The sequence below is a fragment of the Felis catus genome, chromosome A2, assembly GCF_018350175.1.
Source record: "Felis catus isolate Fca126 chromosome A2, F.catus_Fca126_mat1.0, whole genome shotgun sequence".
Taxonomy (NCBI): domain Eukaryota; kingdom Metazoa; phylum Chordata; class Mammalia; order Carnivora; family Felidae; genus Felis; species Felis catus.
This window is the reverse complement of record NC_058369.1, coordinates 18,527,909-18,547,265: the sequence shown is the minus strand read 5'-3', so window position 1 is coordinate 18,547,265 and position 19,357 is coordinate 18,527,909. Positions and strand designations below refer to the sequence as shown.

Sequence of the window (19,357 nt, the reverse complement as noted above, 5' to 3'; positions counted from 1 at the left end):
CAGATGCTTAGCCGACTGAGCCACCCAGGCACCCTGAAATTCCGTTTTTAAAGAAATGCCAAACTTTTTAAAAATGGCTGGAAATTACCAGTGGATTAAGGTTCCAGGCATTCCACATCTTGGCGTCTTTAGTTTTAGCCTATTCGGTGGGTTTGTGGGAGTTGTGATTTGCACTTCCCTGATGAATAACCATGTTAAGCATCTTTTCATTGGTTTATTGGCTATTTATATTCTTTTGTAAATTATCTGTTCAAATCCTTTGTCCATTAAAAAAAAGGGGAGGCGTTCATACCTATTTTTGAAACTAATGTCGGCCGGGCACAAAGCTCAGTAGTGCTCGTGGCTTTACGAGTTTTAAGCAACGACTGCCCGGGACAGAACCAGTAACGGCGCAAGACTCGGAGCAGTGAAGGGTCAGGACAGCTCAGATATAGAATGGCTCGGACATTTCGGGGCAGGGCCCCACGACGCCTTCTAAATGCTCGCGCCGTGATTGGCTGAAGGGACACTTCCGCAGGCACTTCCGACTCCCTGCAGGCCCAGAGCATCTGTAATTGGCTGGGCTGGCCCAGCGCGAGTCTTTCCGGGAGTTGTAGTTCTTGGGACTCGGCTGGGAACGCCGGGAAAGCCAGTGGACCAAGGCCAGGAGCGGCGGTTGGGTTTGGTCGCGGCTGTTGACACCATGTCCCGCGTGTCGGTGCCTTGCCATGTGAAAGGCACCGTGGCCCTGCAGGTGGGCGACGTGCGAACCTCCCAAGGCCGGCCTGGTGTGCTGGTCATCGATGTCACCTTCCCCAGCGTCGCGCCCTTCGAGGTGAGCAAGCCCCGTGGGCGCGACCGGGGCTCCTGGGCGGGGCTGACCCGGGAACTAGGGCGTGTCCTGGGTATTTAATCTTTCACAGAAAGCCTCTGCAGTGTTCTTGCCCTTGTGAGCCAGTTAACCATTTACTTATTCCTTCAGTTAACACATATTTACTAGAATGCAGCGTTCTGACCTGTTCTCTTCAACATCTCTGCCCCGTATCCAGGACAGGGCTGGTGTAGAAGTGCCAAGATAGTAGGGTGATGCTGGTAATATAGTTGTGAGCCAAAGAGAGGTGTTCCTGGCCACTGGGCTAGGGATCATTAGGCAATGAGTTACCTCAAAACCTGCCTCCTGCCCATTCTTACAGTCCTTGCTTGCCAGGTCAGATTCAGCTCATTCCTCATCATGATCATCCTAATGGCCCCAGGTTCCAATCTCCAGTTGCCTGTCCAGTCCACATCTACTGACAGAGTGACTAACACGACAAGACCTCAGCACAGAGGACAAAGTCCACTTTCTAGTGGCCTGAGGGCCACCTGTGTCTGCACCCTGCCTGCCTCTTGACCCCATGCACTTTGTCCTATAGTGTGTGGTCATCTTTCAAGCTGTTTCTTGCTATAAGCTAGGAAACTTCACTAAATGGACCAACTCTGTAAATCTTGATTCAGTAGACCTAGGGTGGAGCCTATTCATCTATATTAAAACAAAAACAAAATAAACAAAAAACTTATTTGGGTGATTCTGATGAGTGTCCGATGATGAGAATTCCTGGTGCCGGGCTGAATCACTGCCATTTCAGAGGTAGGCCAGGTTTTCTCACCCCTTGGTGCCCCTTTGCATATGTTACTTTTACACTGTCTATCTTTCCTGGTTCACTTGATGAACTCCTTCAGGCCTCATCTTCAGGCCATGTTTTCTGCCTTCTCTAGAGTTAGGGTTCTGACCTGGCAGCATCTTAGACTTGTGAAAAGATCTGCAGTCATGGTTTATTTGTATGACCTGCTCATTTAGACTATGAGCTCTTCTAGGGAAGTGAAATTGGCTTTGGGCCCCAGCGGATGCTTGCTGAAGTTGTTAGATTGGTAGTAGAGTACATTCCTAAGGGGAGGAGATGGTATGTTTGAGCCTCTCAGGCCCTGGGTCTGATTTGTCATGGTGGGTTGTTTGTGCTCTAGTTACAGGAGATCATGTTTAAGAATTACTACACAGCCTTTTTGAGCATTCGTGTTCGCCAGCACACCTCACCGCACACACCGGCCAAGTGGGTGACCTGCCTGCGGGACTACTGCCTCATGCCTGACCCACACAGTGAGGAGGGAGCCCAAGAATATGTATCGCTGTTCAAGCACCAGGTCAGCTGGGACTCAGCATGACTAGGGGAGTCCAGATGAGGGCTCACAGCGGGTCTGGGGATTGGGCCAGGATACCAGGAAGGAAGAGGGGAGGCGAGGTTGGCCTGGGCCTGTGCCTTAGAGGGATTACTATTCTTTCCTTCTCAAAGGTCTGGGGAGGCAGCATCTTCATTCACTGCTGGTTGGGAGGCTCTTGGGCAGTGAGCTAGGGCCTTGCTGGGTCCTTTTGTGTGTGTGTGTGTGTATGTATGTCAGATGCTGTGTGACATGGCCAGAGTACTGGAGCTGCGCCTGATTCTGCGACAGCCATCACCACTGTGGCTGTCTTTCACAGTGGAAGAACTGCAGATTTACCAGCAGGGATCAAAGGTAAGTGACCAGCTCAGAGCTGTTGGGTTGGCCCTTTCCCAAGGAGGCTCTTAGCTATGGCTAGGGATGTTGGGTGTGGGGCTGGAAGTGGATGGTAAGACTCAGAAGGAGGCCTTCATGGAAATTAGTCAGGTGGGAATGCTGGAAGTTCATGGCGAGAGTTCAAGCCATGTTCTCATATCCTCTGACCTTTGAGGTCACCTGCCTCTCTCAGAGCTTGAGACTTTAGGGTCTGGGAGATACTTTTGTTCCTTGTGTTCCTGGGGCCTCCTGCATAGCAGAAGAACTTAGGTAGTCTGAATGCCCCCTTGGACTTCTGTGGACCCCTGAACAGGGTTTTCTCAGCGTCTGAGGCTTAGGTGCCCTTCTCTCTGTTCTGAGGACCTTGGAATATGGTCCTAGGGCTCTCCCACTCTGCCTCCTTCAGAGAAGTATGCCTTTGCTTTGCAGAGCCCCTCCATGACCTTCCCCAAGTGGCTCTCCCACCCAGTGCCTTGTGAGCAGCCTGCTCCCCTCATTGAGGTAAGCCCTCATCCTGGGTAAAAACCATGTGTGAATAGGCCCTGTGTCCAGCACAGGAGGCCCCACCTGGGCCTCTTTCTGAAAAAATCTGGGACTGGACCCAGGGCCCTTGGTTCACTCTGTGCCATCTTCCTCAGGGGTGGTCCATGGGATTTGAGGCATCTCTGAGTGGGGCTGGGCTGCCTACTGCAGATCAGGCCCTAACCTTATGTGTTACCAGTTATCTGGGAATGTTACTGGTCTTAGTTTGAGGGCCCTGTAGACCAACTTGGCCTCTCTGGAGCTTTAAGGGCAGTGCTGGGGACGGACCCATGGCCACTGACCCCTCCTTCTGGAGCAGGGTCTCCCAGACCCCAGCAGGGTATCCTCCGAGGTGCAGCAGATGTGGGCGCTGACAGAGATGATCCGGGCCAGTCACACCTCCACAAGGATCGGCCGCTTTGATGTGAGTGATCGCTTCCCCCTGCTTGGCTCCTGTTGCCCTGAGCCGGTCAGATTGACGGTGTTTTGTGTTTCAGGTGGATGGCTGTTATGACCTGAACTTGCTTTCCTACACTTGAACCATGGCTCTTAGCCAAGATGTTGGCCTTCCATGCCCACCCAGACCTGGTTTAGGCCACCAGAGGCTGAAGTGCTTTCCCTGTGCATTACAAGTGTTGCCTGCATGCCCACTGTGTCTGGGCCACGTTCACAGATTCAAGATTCTTGGGGGCTAAACTGAGTTGCTTCAGCATGAGTTCTCAGCAGGGATGTACTCTGTCCTCATCTGACTGCAACCTGAAACTCCTTTTCCTACCCTGAAAACATTCCAGTTCTGTTTACTAAGAATCCCCTTCTGCCAACATGCACACTCCAGTCTTCTGCCTGCTCCTTCACCCTGAATGCAGTGCACTGGGGTGACCTACTAAAACCTGCTCTATCATTGGAAGGCTGCTGTAGCCATGGCAGTCATGTAGTTTGGAAGCTCAAGGAAAAACCGGAGCCCACGTCTTCCTTCTGCGCCCCCTAGTGGTCTTCTTTCTTATGCCCAGAAGAAGAAATTTCCTGTCCTAACTCCTGCTGTCTGCCTAGGGAGTGAAGCTGGGGATTTGGGCAGCCTGAATCCCTTGGTCCCAGAGCTGGCTCCTGGATGTGTGTTCAAATGGGCCTGCCCATCCAGCCTGGGCAGTGTCTCTGGCAAGACTGGTGTCTAATGAGTTCTGGGACCTTTTTGCCTAAAGCACACCCTGTCCCTTCTCCCAGCTTCCCCCTTCAAGAATCATGCTAAGTGTGATGAAAGACCAACCTTGGTAGGGTGTGGGTCCAGGTGGGCATTTGCACTGGTGTCTTTCAGGAGGCTGAGGTCTGCCATAACCCCAGGCCTGCTGCTGAATAAGGCAGGCTACTCTTATGAGAAAATCTACCTTTTGTTTTTTCCTGGCTTTGCTCCAGGGCACTATGCTGCAGCAGCATATGTGTTAGACCTGGAAAATTGGAAGTTTGTGTGGCTCAACAGCTTTCTGGAGTCAGGTCAGCTACCTTTTGGTGGCTACCTTCTGCTCTTAACTATTACAGTTCTTGCAGGTGTTATCTTTGCCTGTGGGGTCATTTATTTAGCCTCATTTAGCTTTTGCTAAGAGGGTAATGACCACAGTCCTGTGCTCCGGGAGTAGCAGCCTTCAGAGAGAGAGAGAGGGGGGAGACAGAGAGAGAGTGAGAGTGTGTGTGTGTGTGTGTGAGAGAGAGAGAGAGAGAGAGAAAGAGAGAGAGAGAGAGAGAAAGTATAGGAGGAGGTCCTTGAGGGGGTGGCAGGGACTGTGCTTCATTCATGGCTGTGTCTCCAGTACCCAGCACAGGGCCTAGTGTGCAGCAAGATCAATAAAGACTTGTGAAATGCATGACTGCTGGCTGCCTGTGTCCTCCCAGTGGGAGAGCTGGAGACCCTCACTAGAGGCCAGTTTACTGATGTGCTCAGCCTGCCAGGCTGGCTCCACCTTCCTGCGTGCTCCCCCCCCCCCCTTCCCCTCCCCATGTGACCTTGCACTCCGGGTGTCCTGAATGTGCAGTTCAGGCCTTCCAGCCCTTTATGGAACTTTGGCCTTTTGGAGTCTGGGCTGTCATCAAGGGGAGGTCTAGCCCCTGGCTCTGACTCCGAGCAGCTTAACTGGTTTGGACTGCCTAATCTGCCCAGAAAGATCAGCTGGAAGCACCTGGGGCTGTTTCCCTACAGATAGGAGTCTCTGCACTCTGCTCTAAAGCCCCGCCTGCCCTTAGGGCTGCCTGCCTTTTGGGCTGCCCGCCCCTTCTGATCCCCTTTATGGGAGAGAGACCTGTCCAAGCAGAGCCTGGACTACATCTCCCAGCGTGCCTGGCAGAGTGGTGGCCTCTGTGTGCCGGCTGCACCATTTGCGGGCAACAATGCAGCGGGCAGTAAGCATGGTGGCCCATCTGGGCTTGCGTCTGCAGGCGCTCCCGTCGGCCCTGGGCCGTCCACTCAGTTGTGCACAGGTGGGATAGAGGGTACTGGGGCATGGTGCCAATTTTGGAGGGGCGGGAAGGGTGGGGGTTGAGGCTGGGACCCTGGTAGCCCTGAACCCAGCCACCCGCAGGACGTGCTCCGCAGGACACCACTCTATGATTTCCACCTGGCTCATGGCGGGAAGATGGTGGCGTTTGCAGGCTGGAGTCTGCCTGTGCAGTACCGGGACAGTCACGTTGCCTCACACCTGCACACACGCCGGCACTGCTCACTCTTTGACGTGTCCCACATGCTGCAGGTGAGCCAGGGAAGCATACTGGCTGCCAGGTCAGGGCTTCCTCCCCTTCCACAGGGGTGTAGCTTTTGGCTTTGTTGGGAGGTGGATTCCAAGGGCTGCCCTTGCAGAAGTGGAGGTCTCAGGTGTTGGAGACTATAGCCCAGGAAATTAACTCAGAGGATCTCTTGATGGTCTCCTCTTTAATCTCTTCAGCCTACTCCCTCTTAGTAGCATGACTTTATGTCCTGGGTTTCCCAGGGCTGGCGCCCATTCTCATCAACTGTCCTGGGTGTTGGTTTGGAAAAGAGGGTATTTCATGATGGTGCTGGGCCCTTTCAAGTTTCCTAAACACCTCCATTGCACCCCCTCCTGTGTTGGCGGATGTGGGGGAACCAGAAGGTGGGGATCTGCCATCCACAGAACCAAAAGACTGCTCAGGCACTTAGGCTGCATTGGGCTGTACTGTGGATGGCAGGGAGGATGCCTCCTTGTCCAGTGGCTTTCCTGATTGCAGCGATTACTGTGGTCTGAGGTTTTGGATCTTTTTCCCAGACCAAGATACTTGGTTGTGACCGGGTGAAGCTGATGGAGAGTCTAGTGGTTGGAGATATTGCAGAGCTAAGGCCAAACCAGGTGGGTCCCTCTTATTTTGCTAAATGGGTGTTCTTAGTCATGAGCCAGCAAATGGGGGGAGGGGTGGAAGGACAGCAATGTTCAGATACAGCTTCTCGGGGCTTGCAGTCTTGGGGCATGGGGTCCCTGTGTCATGTCTGGACATCTAGTTATCTGCAGGGGAGGGGGGGGCTATTCCATCCTTACCACATCAGGCTGGAAGGCTAGAAACCCAGGTTTATGTCCTGTTCTGTGATTTTCCATGCTGCCAAACCCTTGAAATTCAAAGGCAGTCCATTAAACCAACAGCCTCATTATCACCAAGAGCTTGTTAGGGAATACACTGTCAGGCGCTGCTGTAGACCCGCTGAATCGGAACTTGCATTTTAACATGATCCCCAGGTGATTCATATGACCTCTCAACCTCAGACTGTCCATCCAGTGGGGAGGCTGTGAGGCCAGCCTCACAGTATTTTGGAGTATTGCTGTGGAGCTCATGGGATCATCAAGATGCACTTTGAAGTTTCCATCTTGGGGTTTGGGGAATGGACTGAGTTGTCCCAGGTCTGGGTGGGATGAAGCAGCAAGTCCTAGGTGTCATGGATTAAGTGTGAGGTGGGGCTCTCAGTACTGAGTGGGGAGGGGTACAGAAGCCCCACCAGATCAGGGAGGTCTCCCAAGGTGGGAAGGGGTGAAAACTTTCTTAGTGCATGAGGATCAAAACCCTGGGATTGGGCAGGGTCCTGGGCTCACCTAGCTTTGTTCCTCCTCCCCTTCCAGCCCTGCGCATGAGGCTTCTTGTTCAGGAATTTGTGATGGCTGAGTGGCCCTAGGGGTGGGGGGCATTGTCTGACTCCTGGATCTGGAGGCAAAGATGCTCCGTTTTGGCACTAGGGGACGCTGTCACTGTTTACCAATGAGGCTGGAGGCATCTTAGATGACTTGATCGTGACCAGCACCTCTGAGGGGTACCTGTATGTGGTGTCCAACGCTGGCTGCTGGGACAAGGACTTGGCCCTCATGCAGGTACAGCCCTTCTGTGTTCTAGGTACCCTATGTTCCTTGTTCACAGAACAGGACAGACCCAGCAGGGACAAAGGGCTCAGACAATGGCTTTTTGAGTGAGTGAACAGCAGGCCAGAGTGGGTCCTGCCTGGAGAATGCCAGGTTTCAGTGATGGGGTAGTAGGGGAGGTAAAACTGACCCTGGCTCCCAAGTGAGCATCCTCTGGTTAAGGTAAAAGCTGGAGCCTGATGTTAGCACTGGCAGACCTGGCCTTGGGTCATCCATACCACTTAGTTATGTGACTTTGTCAGATGGGAACTGGCCTATTCTGCCCAGCTCTTCAGCCAGCTGTCAGCCCACAGTAAGTGCTCAGTAAGTGGTCCCAGAAGCTGATGTGGTGTTTCTGTCTTTCCTTTCAGGGCAAGGTCAGGGAGCTTCAGAACATGGGCAGTGATGTGAGTTTGGAAGTGGTGGATAATGGCTTGCTAGCCCTGCAAGGTGAGCAGGCCAGGCTAGGGTTGGAGCTGACCTTTGCCTCCTGGCTTTTCAACTACTAAGCACAGAAGGCCTATCAGGAGGAAAGTGTGCATGGTGTGACATTTGTGTGCCATAATTCTAAGTTTGGTATTAATGTCCTCCCTCTACCTGCCATAAGGCTCCATGGGCTGTGGGCAAGAGCACCTTCTCCCACCTGCAGAATAGCACTTGCTCAGGGCTCATTCTGGTCCCTGAGTAAGGGCTGTGGTCCAGCTTTGAGAGGAAACTAGGACCTGGACAATTGGTCACGGTCTCCCTGGGCCTAGGCCCCACTGCGGCCCAGGTATTGCAGGCCGGCGTGGCAGATGACCTAAGAAAACTGCCCTTCATGACCAGTGCTGTGATGGAAGTGTTTGGCGTGTCCGGCTGCCGTGTGACCCGCTGTGGCTACACAGGAGAGGATGGTGTGGAGGTATGTGAAAAAGTAGGTGTAGGATGGTGCAGGACACAGGATTCTGGAGCCAGCTGCCCACCTGCTCTCTGGTGTTCCATGCAGATCTCGGTGCCAGCTGCAGGGGCAGTCCACCTGGCAACAGCTCTGCTGGAAAACCCAGAGGTGAAGCTGGCAGGGCTGGCGGCCCGGGACAGCCTACGCCTGGAGGCAGGCCTCTGCCTCTATGGGAGTGACATTGATGAACACACCACACCTGTGGAAGGCAGCCTCAGTTGGACATTGGGTGAGCTGGGCCAGCACTCAGAATCCTGAAGGCTACAGTGGCCAGCCTATGACTGCTCCCAAGGCTGTGTAGCCACTGTGGCTTTGCCCATTAGATCCTCAGCAGGCTGAAGTGGGCAGCATAATCTTCAAGACCTGGGGACAAGAGGTGGGTGGCTGACTGCATTGCAGGGGAGGAATGGAGCTTGGGGGGCCCTGAGCAAAGGGACCTCACTGCTGGATGGATTTTACTTGGGGTCCTTGTAACTAGGACCTCCTATGGCCAAGGGTTTTATGGACTGTGGCTTAAGCCTGGTGTCATGCTTCAGGGAAGCGCCGCCGAACTGCCATGGACTTCCCTGGAGCGTCGGTCATTCTTCCTCAGCTGAAGGGCAAAGTGCAGCGGAGACGTGTAGGGTTAATGTGCGAGGGGGCACCTATGCGGGCACACAGCCCCATCCTGAATATGGAGGGCACCATGATTGGTAGGTGGACCAGGGAAGTTGGGAGAGCCCTTTTCCCTTCCCTAGGAGGGTGGGCATTGGACTGGTAAGGTGGTGCTGACATGGCTTCTTCTCACACAGGTACTGTTACCAGTGGCTGCCCCTCTCCCTGCCTGAAGAAGAATGTGGCCATGGGTTATGTGCCCTGTGAGTATAGTCGGCCAGGTACCCCGCTGTTGGTAGAGGTGCGGCGGAAGCAGCAAATGGCTGTGGTCAGCAAGATGCCCTTTGTGACTACAAATTACTATACCCTCAAGTGAGGATGGATTGGGTCAGGGCCCTTCCCATCCAAGAGCTTGGACCTGGAGGGCATTCTACAAGGGTTAGGAAGCTAAGGCTGAATACTCTGGGGTAGGTGGCTAGGGTGGAGGATGTTTCTGATTTTCTGGTATGTGTGGGGGGCAAACCACCTATTCTCTCTCTCATGTGCCTCTCCTCTTGGAGAGGTACACTTCTTGAAAGACCCCATTTCTGGGGTGCCTGGGTGGCTCAGTTGGTTAGGCGTCCAACTTCGGCTCAGGTCACGATCTCACTGTCTGTGAGTTCGAGCCCCGCGTCGGGCTCTGTGCTGACTGCTCAGAGCCTGGAGCCTGTTTCAGATTCTGTGTCTCCCTCTCTCTCTGACCCTCCCCCATTCATGCTCTGTCTCTCTCTGTCTCAAAAATAAATACATGTTAAAAAAATAATAATAATAATAAAAGACCCATTTCCGAGCAATAGACCAGCTCATGCAATGTCAGCTTGTGCTCCCAATGACCCCATTCTTGTCTGCTGGAGGGCTATGGGAAGCACTAGTTCTGGCATCTCTCCCTTCCACTCTGCCAGGTGCTGGCTGTGGAACAGAGGCTTACATTTAGGGAGGAGGTAAAGCCTGCCCAACCTACCTCATCATGGTTTCTCACACTGCAAAGGGGTTATTATTACCTTGGGTAGTGCTGCCTCTCCCTGGGCAGGAATGATTCCTGACTCACAAAGGCTTGGCCCTGTAGGGCCATTGTGCCTGTGTAAACTTGGGAAAGCTGAGGGGACACAGACTCACTCTTCCACATTCCCAAGTTATCCCAGCCTGCTGCTTAGTAGCAAACCATGCCAGGCTCACCATCTGTTCTGAGCCCCAGGGCTGTTGTAGAGCACACTGGGCCTCCTCCTGGACCTGCCTTACCCTGGGCTGACCTTTGCCCCTGGGGCCCATTACTGGACTCCACTGATTTCTAACAAAACATTAAGCAAGCTTCCTTTCTTCTTGCTTGCCAGAGTTTCTAGCTTCATTGTCCTTTGTCCACATGATTGCTGGCGTGCCAGCCTAATGCCTCCTTGCCTGGCCTCTGAGGCAGGCTTAGAGTGGATTCTCCTTGAGAGGGCCAGGTCTATAAAAACTAGTGAGGATAGTGCCCCCTCCCTATTGGGCACCCACCACTGCTCCTCCAGAGAGCTGGTGTCATTTCTCCACCTCTGCAAGTCATTGCATTCTGGGCGCTGAGGGGCAGTAGCCCCAAGTGTTCCCTTTCCAGTTTTCCCTGTGCATGCACACCCTCGTCCTGTCTGAATAACCACACAACTGATGCACTTCCAAGTTTAATAAGCCACATCCTCAGCTGAACCTGGGGTAAAATGTGAGACCCTGATTCTATGTGTGGTGGTGTCAGTGGGTAGGCCTGAGGCTGCAAAACCATCATCCTACCAGTCAGAAGATACCTCCAAAGTAGATACACGTACACAAGTTCAGTGTAGTCCTACTTCCAGTGTGTTTCTGCTGCAAAGGTGGCCTAGCCAAAGGCTGCCAGATGGATAGAGGAAGCAGGCAGCGGGATATTGAGGTAGCTGGTGGTCCAGCAGAAACAAGTATAGAAATACAGCCTTCAGGAAGGGAGGCAGTTCTAGGGTCATGCTGCTTTCAGAAACTGGCATGTGCCTCCCACACCTTTGGAAGCTCCCCTGGCCCACTGTGTAAGTGGCAGGCCTGCCCAGCCTGTGGTTCTTCCAGGCTGTTGAGGGAGGGTTCTTGGGGGCTGAGATGGTGCTAGTGGGGACGAGCTGAGCCTGTGGCCTCTTAGGATGAAGCTCTTGTGGTTCCGGGTCAAGATGGGAAGTGATGAAGTGGCAGAGCCACTCAGCGGTAACTGCTTAGTACCTCTCTGTGAGGGGACAGGGTACAACCCCATGGGTGGGGGTGGAAGGTCACCCTTGGGGCTTAGCTTCTTTCAGGCACCCAACCTCCCAACAAGGATTGAGAAGAGTATAAATGAGTTAATATTCAGGAAAGGACAATTTCCATAGCCTGACTCATACCTGAAAAGCTCTGGATGGGCTAGGGAAGTGGGTGTTTGGTGCCTCCACGTCCAGGTAGTGCCAGCGCCCCCTGCCTTACACTTGAATGGCCAGCTAAGTAACCATAGAGTATAAGGCCATGTCTAGGCCAGTCTTTCCTGGCTCCCTGCCAACAAAGCAAAAACAAATTCAAGAGCTTAGGAGAAAACAGACTTCCCTTACAAATCCCAGAGCTGGTCAACCTCAAGTTTCTTCTCAAGGAAATTTCTATGGGGTCACATCCCAGCGGATCGGAAGGGGGACAGGAAAAAGCCAAGGCAGAAAATGGACTGTTGGCCTCCCCAACCCAGAGGCTCCTCCTGAGCTGACCCCTGAGAGAGGAGGAACATGTCTTCTCTCCTTAAGGCACCCAGATCTGGGTAGAGGCAAACTTTACTGGCCCAATGCCTGGAGCTGCTGGAGGCAAGGCCAAGAGCAGTGGAGGGCCAGGTCTTCAAGCAATGGGGTACTCCCTGCCCCCAACCCCTCCCCCCATGCAGTCTCTGGGGTCTGGGCAGCAGCAGAACCCAGTGTGGGAACCAGCAGACCCGGTGATGTCCCTGGAGATCCCTCTGCTGCCTTCCCTTATTCTCTGTGGGTTTTGAGAGGTTCATTTGCTGTCGTTTCCCTAAAAGTGATGGAAAAGAGAAAAGGATTATTCCACAGGCAGCACAACAGTCCCTGAGATTGGTTCTCTCTAGCCCTGTAGGGGCTGAGGTGGGCTCAGTAAAGCCACACTACAATCTATATCTCTGTACTAAGTTCCCACAGCCCACACTGGGTCCCTCACCTTTCCCCTGAAGCCACGTTTTTCCTCCTGGTTCCTACCTTATGGTATTCCTATCCTTCCCCAAGTTGCTCAGGACCTGGACAGTGGCAGGCCTCCTAACTGGCCTCTTGCCTTCTCTATTGGACCCCTTTTCTTGCCATAAAACAGGCAGTTATAAAGACAAATTAGATCAGGCCATAGCCTTGCTGAGTCCTTCAATAGCTTCCTGAAATTTGGCATAGGGTATTGTGGGTCCCGCCAATGCCTTCATGTTTGAGCTCCAGTGTCACAGCTTTGTCTATCCTTCCAATATGACACCCTTGTTCTTGCCCTGGGCCTTATTCTATCAATTTTCTTTGCCTGGTACACTTACTCCCTAGCCTTTGCCATTAGCTTACGTGTCTGTTTTGCGAGAAAACTCTTGACTACCCTTGCCCCCACACCGCTGCCTTTTATTATTTTTTTGTTGCCCTCCCTTTTAAATCTCTGGCTCCCCCTATAAACAGGATAAAGGATAACCCCCCTGGGTTGTCCTTGTTCTCTGGACCTAGTTGCCCTCCTCTCCCCCCACCACATCACACCCCTCATATAGAAGGAGCTCAGAAATTAGTTGAATGAATGCTCTGATTAGTGAGTAGATGTTTTACAGATGAGGAGGCTGACCTGATGTGGCCAGTAAGTGCAGTAAGGACATAGGCCCCTGCCTTTCTAACTGAAGGGCTTGCAGTAGAGTGGAACCCAACAGACTTGCCAGCTCATCTCTGAAATTGTGACAATAGCCCCACAGGCAGCATGCTGAACAGCATATTGGTGGGCTGTTCAGAAATTAGAGTCTGAGCTCCAGTTGAAGACCTTGGGGCTTGCTGTAAAGACCACTAAACTAGTGGACTTCTACCCTGAGAACTTCCTGCCCCCATCCCTGTTATCAGCACAGGCCTATCCTCTGCCTGCCAAGCATGGGGTTGCGATGGGCACAGATTTACTCACCACGAAGTGAAATGCGTGGAGCCATCAGGTGTGGATCCGTTCTGGCCGCCCAGACCTGGGGGCAGGAACACATCCAGAGCTGCAGCAGGCTGGGGGTGGGGATCTGAGCAGGTATCAGCCCAGGTCAGGTTTGAGGCCAGTGGCGGTGTTTGGTGAAGAGTCTCGTGGGGGCCCTAAAGGGACTAGCGGTATTGTCTGATTGAGGTTCAAAGGAAGTTAAAATGTGATGGGTGGACCGGGGTTTCTGGCATGAAATGGTATGTTGGCATGGATTAGGGTGCAGAGTTAAGCTGTGATGTGGTCCTTAGGGGATCAGTGGTAGTCTAGGGGGTTCTGGGGAGCCCAATGATGGAGTCCAGTGGGGGGGGGGGTGGGGAGCCTCACCTGGGCGGTGATACAGCCCTGTCACCGTGCTCCCGTAGAACCCCCACGCCAGCTGGATGCCCAGGAGACTTAACACCAACCAGAGTAGCAGCAGCTTGAAGAGGGTCACGCGCATGTCCTGCGCCTCCCACTCCCGCAGGAACTCGCTGCCCAGGGTGCCCAGCGCGCCCAACACCGTGGTCGGAAGAGCCTGCAAGGACTGCCCAGACCAAGGCTCCGCCATGACTGGCCCATACCCCACCCGGGGGACTGTCACCGTAGTTCCGACTGCGCAGGCGTCTGGTCTTCCGGGGCCAGGGCCGTTAGTGCGCACGCGTAAAACTAGGCAAGCCTAGGCTACTTCGCTTGCGCGAAGAGTTGGCAGTTTAGGGAGGAGTATTAAAACCGCGCACGCGCACCCTGCCCCACCCTGCTTACTTAAAGGATGAGTGAGTCGTGAAGCATAAAATAGCAACCAGGTCTTTTATAGCCCTGGAGTTCCCGTGATGCCCCACGCGGCTGCAGTGATTGGTTAAGCGCCTTGCCTTTAGGGCGTGGACGCGCTCCTGAGCAATCGTAGCTGAGCTGTGAGTGCGCGCGCGTGCGCGGGGCCGAGACTGGTGCTGGCTCGAGCCCGCTGGCACACGGGAACGCGCACGTCGCTCCCCGCCCTCCCGCCGCCGACCGCCCTCGCTCGCTCGAGCTCCCCGCCCGCCGCCCGCCGTCCTCCGTCGGTTCTCTCGTTAGTCTGCCTCCGTCTCCTCAGCCACCCGCCCTAGTCTCCGAGCTTGCTACTCGCGGACAGGCGTCCTTGGCGTGGAGAGGTCGGATTGCGAGTCGTCGCCTGAGGTGAGCGAGAGGGTACCCTCCTGGCGCCGCGGCGCCCGGGGCCCGCCCGCCCGGCACTCTTCCGGCCGCCAGCCCGCCCGCCGCCCCTCCGCGGCCGCGCCCCACCTGCTGCTCTCGGCTGGCTGCCCCTGGGTCCCGGCCCCTGCCTCCCGGCCGGGGCCCCGCTCCCCAAAGAAGCGGCCCCGCCCGCGCAGTCCCCGGAAGCGCGCCCCGCGGCCTCCCGCGCCCCTTCCCCCGCCCGGCCAGGCCTGGTGGAGCCCCAGCCGCCCGCCCGCGGTCCCCGGCGCTTCCTCTCTCTCACGGCTGCGCCGGGCAGGGCGGGGGCTTCGAGCCGGGCCCGGCAACCGCGCGGTGCAGCCGGCCTCTGCGAAGTGCGCGTGGCTGTCGGAGTTGAAATGGGAAAGAAACTCTTTACAACTCCATCTTGGCTTTACATTGAATATGAAACATGAATCACCGTTTTATACTGGGTGAAGTCCAGTTATGTTTTGGGTACATTTTCTTTTTAAATGTAGTACTCTCGGAGATTGTGTAAGTGAAAAGGTAGTGTTGAAATCTTATGGGTTAGGATTCTTGGGTATTGAAAGGACGTTTTCCTGTTAGACATTTTTTTCATGACTTAAACTATGTTGTATCGAAATAAAGTATTAATTTGCAATTTTGCTTAGTCTCAGTTACTACCTTGATTAGGAATCACCTAAACATATCCTTAGTTACCGATTGACTCAGTTACGAGGCATCATTATTAAATAGCACTGTTGGCAGTTAAATCGATTTGGTCAAAAGCATGTTTAGTAGTCTGCGGTGGAAAACTGGCATCCTTTTTGCCTCAGAATTGGTTCCACTTGTGTTTTTTAATGGTCCTGATTTAAAATTTTTACCAGCGTTAGTGACTTGTTTGGTTCTTTCTGTGTTTAAGATTGTCTTTTGAAGTAAATGTTTCTTGCAGGTGTGTAATCAGATTATAGTCCTCCCTGCCAGATCTGAAGGGGAAAAATACTTTAAAAAATGTCTTAAAAATGTTATATGTGGTGAGAATTTTTCAACCATTCAGTGTCAAACACCCAAATGTGTAAGGTGTGTGTACTATTGCATGATTGTCGCTTTGAACATACCGGTTTGAGCTTTGGGCACGAGTGACATTGTTTGGACTGAAGGTACAAGACTAATTCCTAATTGCGAAGGATAACTTACTAAAGGATCTCTTTTGATAAATTATCTTAAGAATAGTACCATCTACTTTTGTAGAGCACTGGTGGCCCATGGGGACGTGACAAAATAGAAGACAACTTGCTTTAAGTCAGTCTAGTCCTAGAGTTATCACCTCTGTTCTCATAAAAGTCTGTACTAGAGAGAAGAAAATAGGGACCCACTGACTTTTTCATAGATCCAGAATTTTAGACCCGAAAGGAATCTTCAGGACTTCTGTAGTCCAACCCCATTTGCAGATGAGGAAACTGAGTTCCAGAGACTTTTGTAAATATACCAATGTTATATGTCTAGTCACGTACAGGCCCAAACTATTTTGTCTGTGTGGTATTTTCCTTGTACTCCTAAACAGCTTGCTTAGAGTTAAGTAAAAATTCAGGATTTAACAACTTGTTTCCAGTGCTTTCTCCATTTATGTATTACTGATATGTTGTGAGAATCTGAAAAATTCATTAAATTTTTTTTTTTTTAATGTTTATTTTTGAGAGAGAGAGAGAGAGAGGAGAGACACAGCCTGAGAGGGGGAGGGGCAAAGAGAGGGAGACACTGAACAAGAAGCAGGCTCCAGGCTCTGAGCTGTTAGCACAGAGCCCCATGCGGGGCTCGAACTCACAAACTGCCAGATCATTACCTGAGCTGAAGTTGGACGCTCAACCGACTGAGCCACCCTGGCACCCCGAAAAATTCATTTTCTAAACAAATTTCAGTTATTTAGCCTTAAACAACACTCTCCTCCCTGCAACTGGGTGGTCCTGCAGCAGTTGATTGAAATAGATAAATGAATATACAGGGTCCCCGCTTGGCCTAGTTTTGGCTTTCGGTGTTTGGGTCTTCTTAGGGACAAGCTTCTTCCACAGGGAGGCCCAGACTCCTCTGTTCCAAATCCCACATAATTAGGTCAGGCTAAGATGTTGTCATGTGACTGAGGGCTGTTTTGACTATTGATTTGAGGTGGGATGGAGAGAAACTGCACATATCAAGTAAATAGTTCCCTGTGTATTATGTGTGTGGTAGTGGTTTTGCTGGAGTATTCTCATAGTCTTCATTCATATTAGAGTGAAAACAGGTAGATCTTGAGGTGTTTCCTCAAGGAGTTAGTGGAGTTGAAGCAGTGACCAGAGAAGTTGCTACTTAGGGTTTTCTTAGTTGTCCTAGAGCTGAGATTTATGTTAACTCAGAAGAAAGACTGATATTTCAACTTCTGAGAGAGCTAATCTGGGCATGCTGAGCTTCTATAGACAGGACTTTGGGTTTTATTGCATTATGGCTACTAGTGATAACGCTAAATGGTACATACTCACTGGATTTTAATCACATATGTTTGTAGTAGTAAAAGGTAACTAAAAGTTACTTAACCTTCCTGTACCACTTTATCCCTTTATGCCCCTGGCCAGTGGAACTTAGTTTGCCTGCACCTACACATTAACGTAACTAAATTGTAAAATTGTGTTAATGTGTCTTAACTACACTCTTGATCTTTGGGTATATGCTCACTGTTAAGTACTTGTGAGATTACTAAATTAAAATTTCCAAGATAGTTTAAAGTTCGTAATTAATGTAAAATTCCTATTTCAAGTGTTTCTATTTCAAATGACTCATTTATAGTCTGTGGTACTGCAGTGTTAAGTGAAGACTTTGTATACTCATAATTATGGTAGTCATGTGACTAAAAATCAGGTAGGCATTGAAGCTGCTCATTCTGGGTGTTGGTCTGAATTTATTGGTGGTTCTTCCAGATGATTCTGAATAACATTTTATAGTTAACAATGGTCAGAATATGAGATACACTGTTACATCTTAGCCAGTTTGCAGTTTGTCTCGAACTGAGCTTGATTTTTTTTTTTTTTTTTTTTTTTGTGAAGAGGGTGGATAAAGTAAATACGTTTAATTAGGCATGTTTATAATAGTATCTTACTATTCAAGTGAAGGTAGAAAGAAGAACATAAGCAACTGAAATGTTTGGAGTGGTGTAAAGGGAGAAGAGGAAGGTAAAATGAAAGAGAGGTGACCAGAGACCAGATCATGTTGAGGCTTTTAGGATATAGGAAGTTCTTTGGGTTTGTCCTGAGATGAGAAATCATTAGATGTTTTTTAGCAGGGGAATGATATGATTTGATATTAAATAACTAGAATCCCTCACTAAGAATAGGGGTAGATCGGAGTCCATTCTGACTTTATGTTTTAAAAGTTTAAGGGGCGTCTGGGTGGCTCAGTCAGTTAAGCTTCTGACTTTGGCTTAGGTCATGATCTCGCAGTTCATGGGTTCGAGTCCTGTGTTGGGCTCTGTGCTGACAGCTGGAGCCTGGAGCTTGCTTCAGATCCTGTGTCTCCCTCTTTCTCTCTCTGCCCCTCCCCAACTTGTCGCACGCTCTATCTCCGTCTTTTTCTCTCACTCGAAACTAAATAAATAGACATTAAAAAACGTTTAGGGGCGCCTGGGTGCCTCAGTTGGCTCAGGTCATGACCTCACGGTTTGGGGGTTCGAGCCCTGCGTTGTGCTCTGCGCTGACAGCTCAGATCCTGGAGCCTGTTTTAGATTCTGTCTCCTTCTCTCTCTGCCCCTCCCCAACTTGTGCTCTTTCTCTGTCTCTCAATAATGAATAACAGTAAAAATAAAAAAAGAAAGAAAGAAAAAGAATTAAAAAATGTTTAGGGGCGCCTGGGTGGCTCAGTTGGTTAAATGTCCAACTGCAGCTCACTCAGGTCATGATCTTGTGGTCTGTGAGTTCGAGCCCCGCATCGGGTTCTGTGCTGACAGCTTAGAGCCTGGAACCTGCTTCAGATTCTGTGTCTCCCTCTCTCTGCCCTTCCTCCACTCATGCTCTGTCTCCATCTCTCAAAAATGAATAAACATTAAAAAATTTTTTTTAAAAAAGTTTAATCTCTACACCCAGTGTGGGGCTCAAACTCAACCTGAGATCAAGAGTCATATATTCTTCCAACTGAGCCAGCCAGGTGTCCCTCTTTTCTGACTTTAAATAGTAAAGTAATATTGATCATCTCTGACAAAAATATCAGGATTTCTGAATAATTACCTTCTTTGACCTAATGACTTCATCCTGTTTTTTTTTTTTTGAAACCATTGATTTTTCTGACAGTTGCCTTTCAGCCTGTAATTTCTCTAATACCTGTATTAAGAATATGTAAGTAGATAAAACAAGTTATTTAAATAAATGTTTGTGGTAGTGTAGGTGGTAGGGTTACAGGTGTTCATTGTAAGATTCAACTTCACTCTGGTTTGAAAATTTTTATAATAAAATGTTGGAAAATTAATTTATGTAGGATTCTTTTGCTTTTTGCTTTTAAAAGGGCAGTATTTGTAAGATAAGGTTGTGTACCTTTTAAGTAAAGGAGGCTAAAACTTGTATAAATGTGATATATTTGATGATATACCAATCAAAGATTAAATTCTATACTTCTTCCCCTCTCCTGAATTCTAAATTACAGGGAACTTTGGGCAAGCCTGTTTACATCCTGTGTTTTGATTTTTTTCATTGTAAAGTGAATAGACATAATTCCTGATATTTTTATATTTTTATAGTGCCTTTCATCTGAGAAGTTCAAGGCACTTGTAAAACTTCTGGCACACAGGCCGTGGGTCTTGCAGCACATTTGTAAGGTATGTACATAGAAACCTCTTCTTTTATTTCTCTTTTCCCATGAAAGAGAGATTATTATATATTAAAGTAAATTCTGGAGAAATGTCAGTGCATTACTGTTAATGATTCTCTTCACCAATCTTGAGTTCTTTATCTTACTCCATACCTTTTCTCTCTAG

General features: G+C 50.6%; 4 protein-coding genes across 8 annotated transcripts in view; 3 read left to right on the top strand and 1 right to left on the bottom strand.

Annotated features, from left to right (window-relative positions):
• The first annotated feature begins 593 nt into the window (after positions 1 to 593).
• Positions 594 to 4,925, top strand: NICN1 (nicolin 1). Of its 3 annotated transcripts, none has more exons than XM_023248802.2 (6): positions 597 to 814; positions 1,981 to 2,157; positions 2,416 to 2,526; positions 2,977 to 3,048; positions 3,389 to 3,493; positions 3,567 to 4,925. In XM_023248802.2, exons 1-6 carry the CDS (start codon positions 683 to 685, stop codon positions 3,606 to 3,608), a joined length of 639 nt encoding a protein of 212 aa, XP_023104570.1. In that variant the 5' UTR covers positions 597 to 682; the 3' UTR covers positions 3,609 to 4,925. The 3 variants fall into 3 exon arrangements, with proteins under 3 accessions (XP_044906070.1, XP_023104570.1, XP_003982277.1); XM_003982228.6 differs by having other exon boundaries at positions 598 to 814; positions 2,413 to 2,526; XM_045050135.1 differs by lacking the exon at positions 3,389 to 3,493 and having other exon boundaries at positions 594 to 814; positions 2,413 to 2,526.
• Positions 4,926 to 5,070: 145 nt separating this feature from the next.
• AMT (aminomethyltransferase) lies at positions 5,071 to 9,834 on the top strand. The gene is made up of 9 exons (XM_003982225.6): positions 5,071 to 5,535; positions 5,637 to 5,804; positions 6,336 to 6,416; positions 7,290 to 7,421; positions 7,820 to 7,898; positions 8,204 to 8,349; positions 8,434 to 8,614; positions 8,922 to 9,077; positions 9,177 to 9,834. Exons 1-9 carry the CDS (start codon positions 5,446 to 5,448, stop codon positions 9,353 to 9,355), a joined length of 1,212 nt encoding a protein of 403 aa, XP_003982274.1. The 5' UTR covers positions 5,071 to 5,445; the 3' UTR covers positions 9,356 to 9,834.
• Positions 9,835 to 10,657: 823 nt separating this feature from the next.
• TCTA (T cell leukemia translocation altered) lies at positions 10,658 to 14,160 on the bottom strand. 2 transcript variants are annotated; one of them, XM_019821557.3, is made up of 4 exons: positions 13,543 to 14,160; positions 13,159 to 13,261; positions 11,385 to 12,030; positions 10,658 to 11,230 (listed from the first exon to the last, which is right to left on the bottom strand). In XM_019821557.3, exons 1-3 carry the CDS (start codon positions 13,763 to 13,765, stop codon positions 11,988 to 11,990), a joined length of 369 nt encoding a protein of 122 aa, XP_019677116.1. In that variant the 5' UTR covers positions 13,766 to 14,160; the 3' UTR covers positions 10,658 to 11,230; positions 11,385 to 11,987. The 2 variants fall into 2 exon arrangements, with proteins under 2 accessions (XP_019677116.1, XP_019677129.1); XM_019821570.3 differs by having other exon boundaries at positions 13,159 to 13,213; positions 13,543 to 14,120.
• A 26-nt stretch (positions 14,161 to 14,186) lies between these two features.
• The window catches only part of RHOA (ras homolog family member A), a 63,119-nt gene continuing 57,948 nt past the window's right edge, over positions 14,187 to 19,357 (top strand). The window contains exons 1-2 of one of the 2 annotated variants that reach the window (XM_023248787.2): positions 14,187 to 14,370; positions 19,121 to 19,198. The gene's annotated coding sequence lies outside the window, so the exon portion shown is untranslated. The remainder of the gene's footprint in view (positions 14,371 to 19,120; positions 19,199 to 19,357) is intronic. The other variant, XM_023248788.2, reaches the window with a different exon arrangement.

What these genes read in the sequence shown, in the direction of transcription:
- AMT (XM_003982225.6), top strand. Translation starts at nt 5,446, where the DNA reads ATGCAGCGGGCAGTAAGCATGGTGGCCCATCTGGGCTTGCGTCTGCAG. An exon ending in AGGACTTGGCCCTCATGCAG is followed by an intron (nt 7,422 to 7,819) that starts GTACAGCCCTTC and finishes CTTTCCTTTCAG; the next exon opens with GGCAAGGTCAGGGAGCTTCA. An exon ending in TGGCTTGCTAGCCCTGCAAG is followed by an intron (nt 7,899 to 8,203) that starts GTGAGCAGGCCA and finishes CCCTGGGCCTAG; the next exon opens with GCCCCACTGCGGCCCAGGTA.
- NICN1 (XM_003982228.6), top strand. Translation starts at nt 683, where the DNA reads ATGTCCCGCGTGTCGGTGCCTTGCCATGTGAAAGGCACCGTGGCCCTG. An exon ending in AGCCTGCTCCCCTCATTGAG is followed by an intron (nt 3,049 to 3,388) that starts GTAAGCCCTCAT and finishes CTTCTGGAGCAG; the next exon opens with GGTCTCCCAGACCCCAGCAG. An exon ending in CAAGGATCGGCCGCTTTGAT is followed by an intron (nt 3,494 to 3,566) that starts GTGAGTGATCGC and finishes TTTGTGTTTCAG; the next exon opens with GTGGATGGCTGTTATGACCT.
- TCTA (XM_019821557.3), bottom strand. Translation starts at nt 13,765, where the DNA reads ATGGCGGAGCCTTGGTCTGGGCAGTCCTTGCAGGCTCTTCCGACCACG. An exon ending in AGGGCTGTATCACCGCCCAG is followed by an intron (nt 13,262 to 13,542) that starts GTGAGGCTCCCC and finishes ATACCTGCTCAG; the next exon opens with ATCCCCACCCCCAGCCTGCT. An exon ending in TCCACGCATTTCACTTCGTG is followed by an intron (nt 12,031 to 13,158) that starts GTGAGTAAATCT and finishes CATCACTTTTAG; the next exon opens with GGAAACGACAGCAAATGAAC.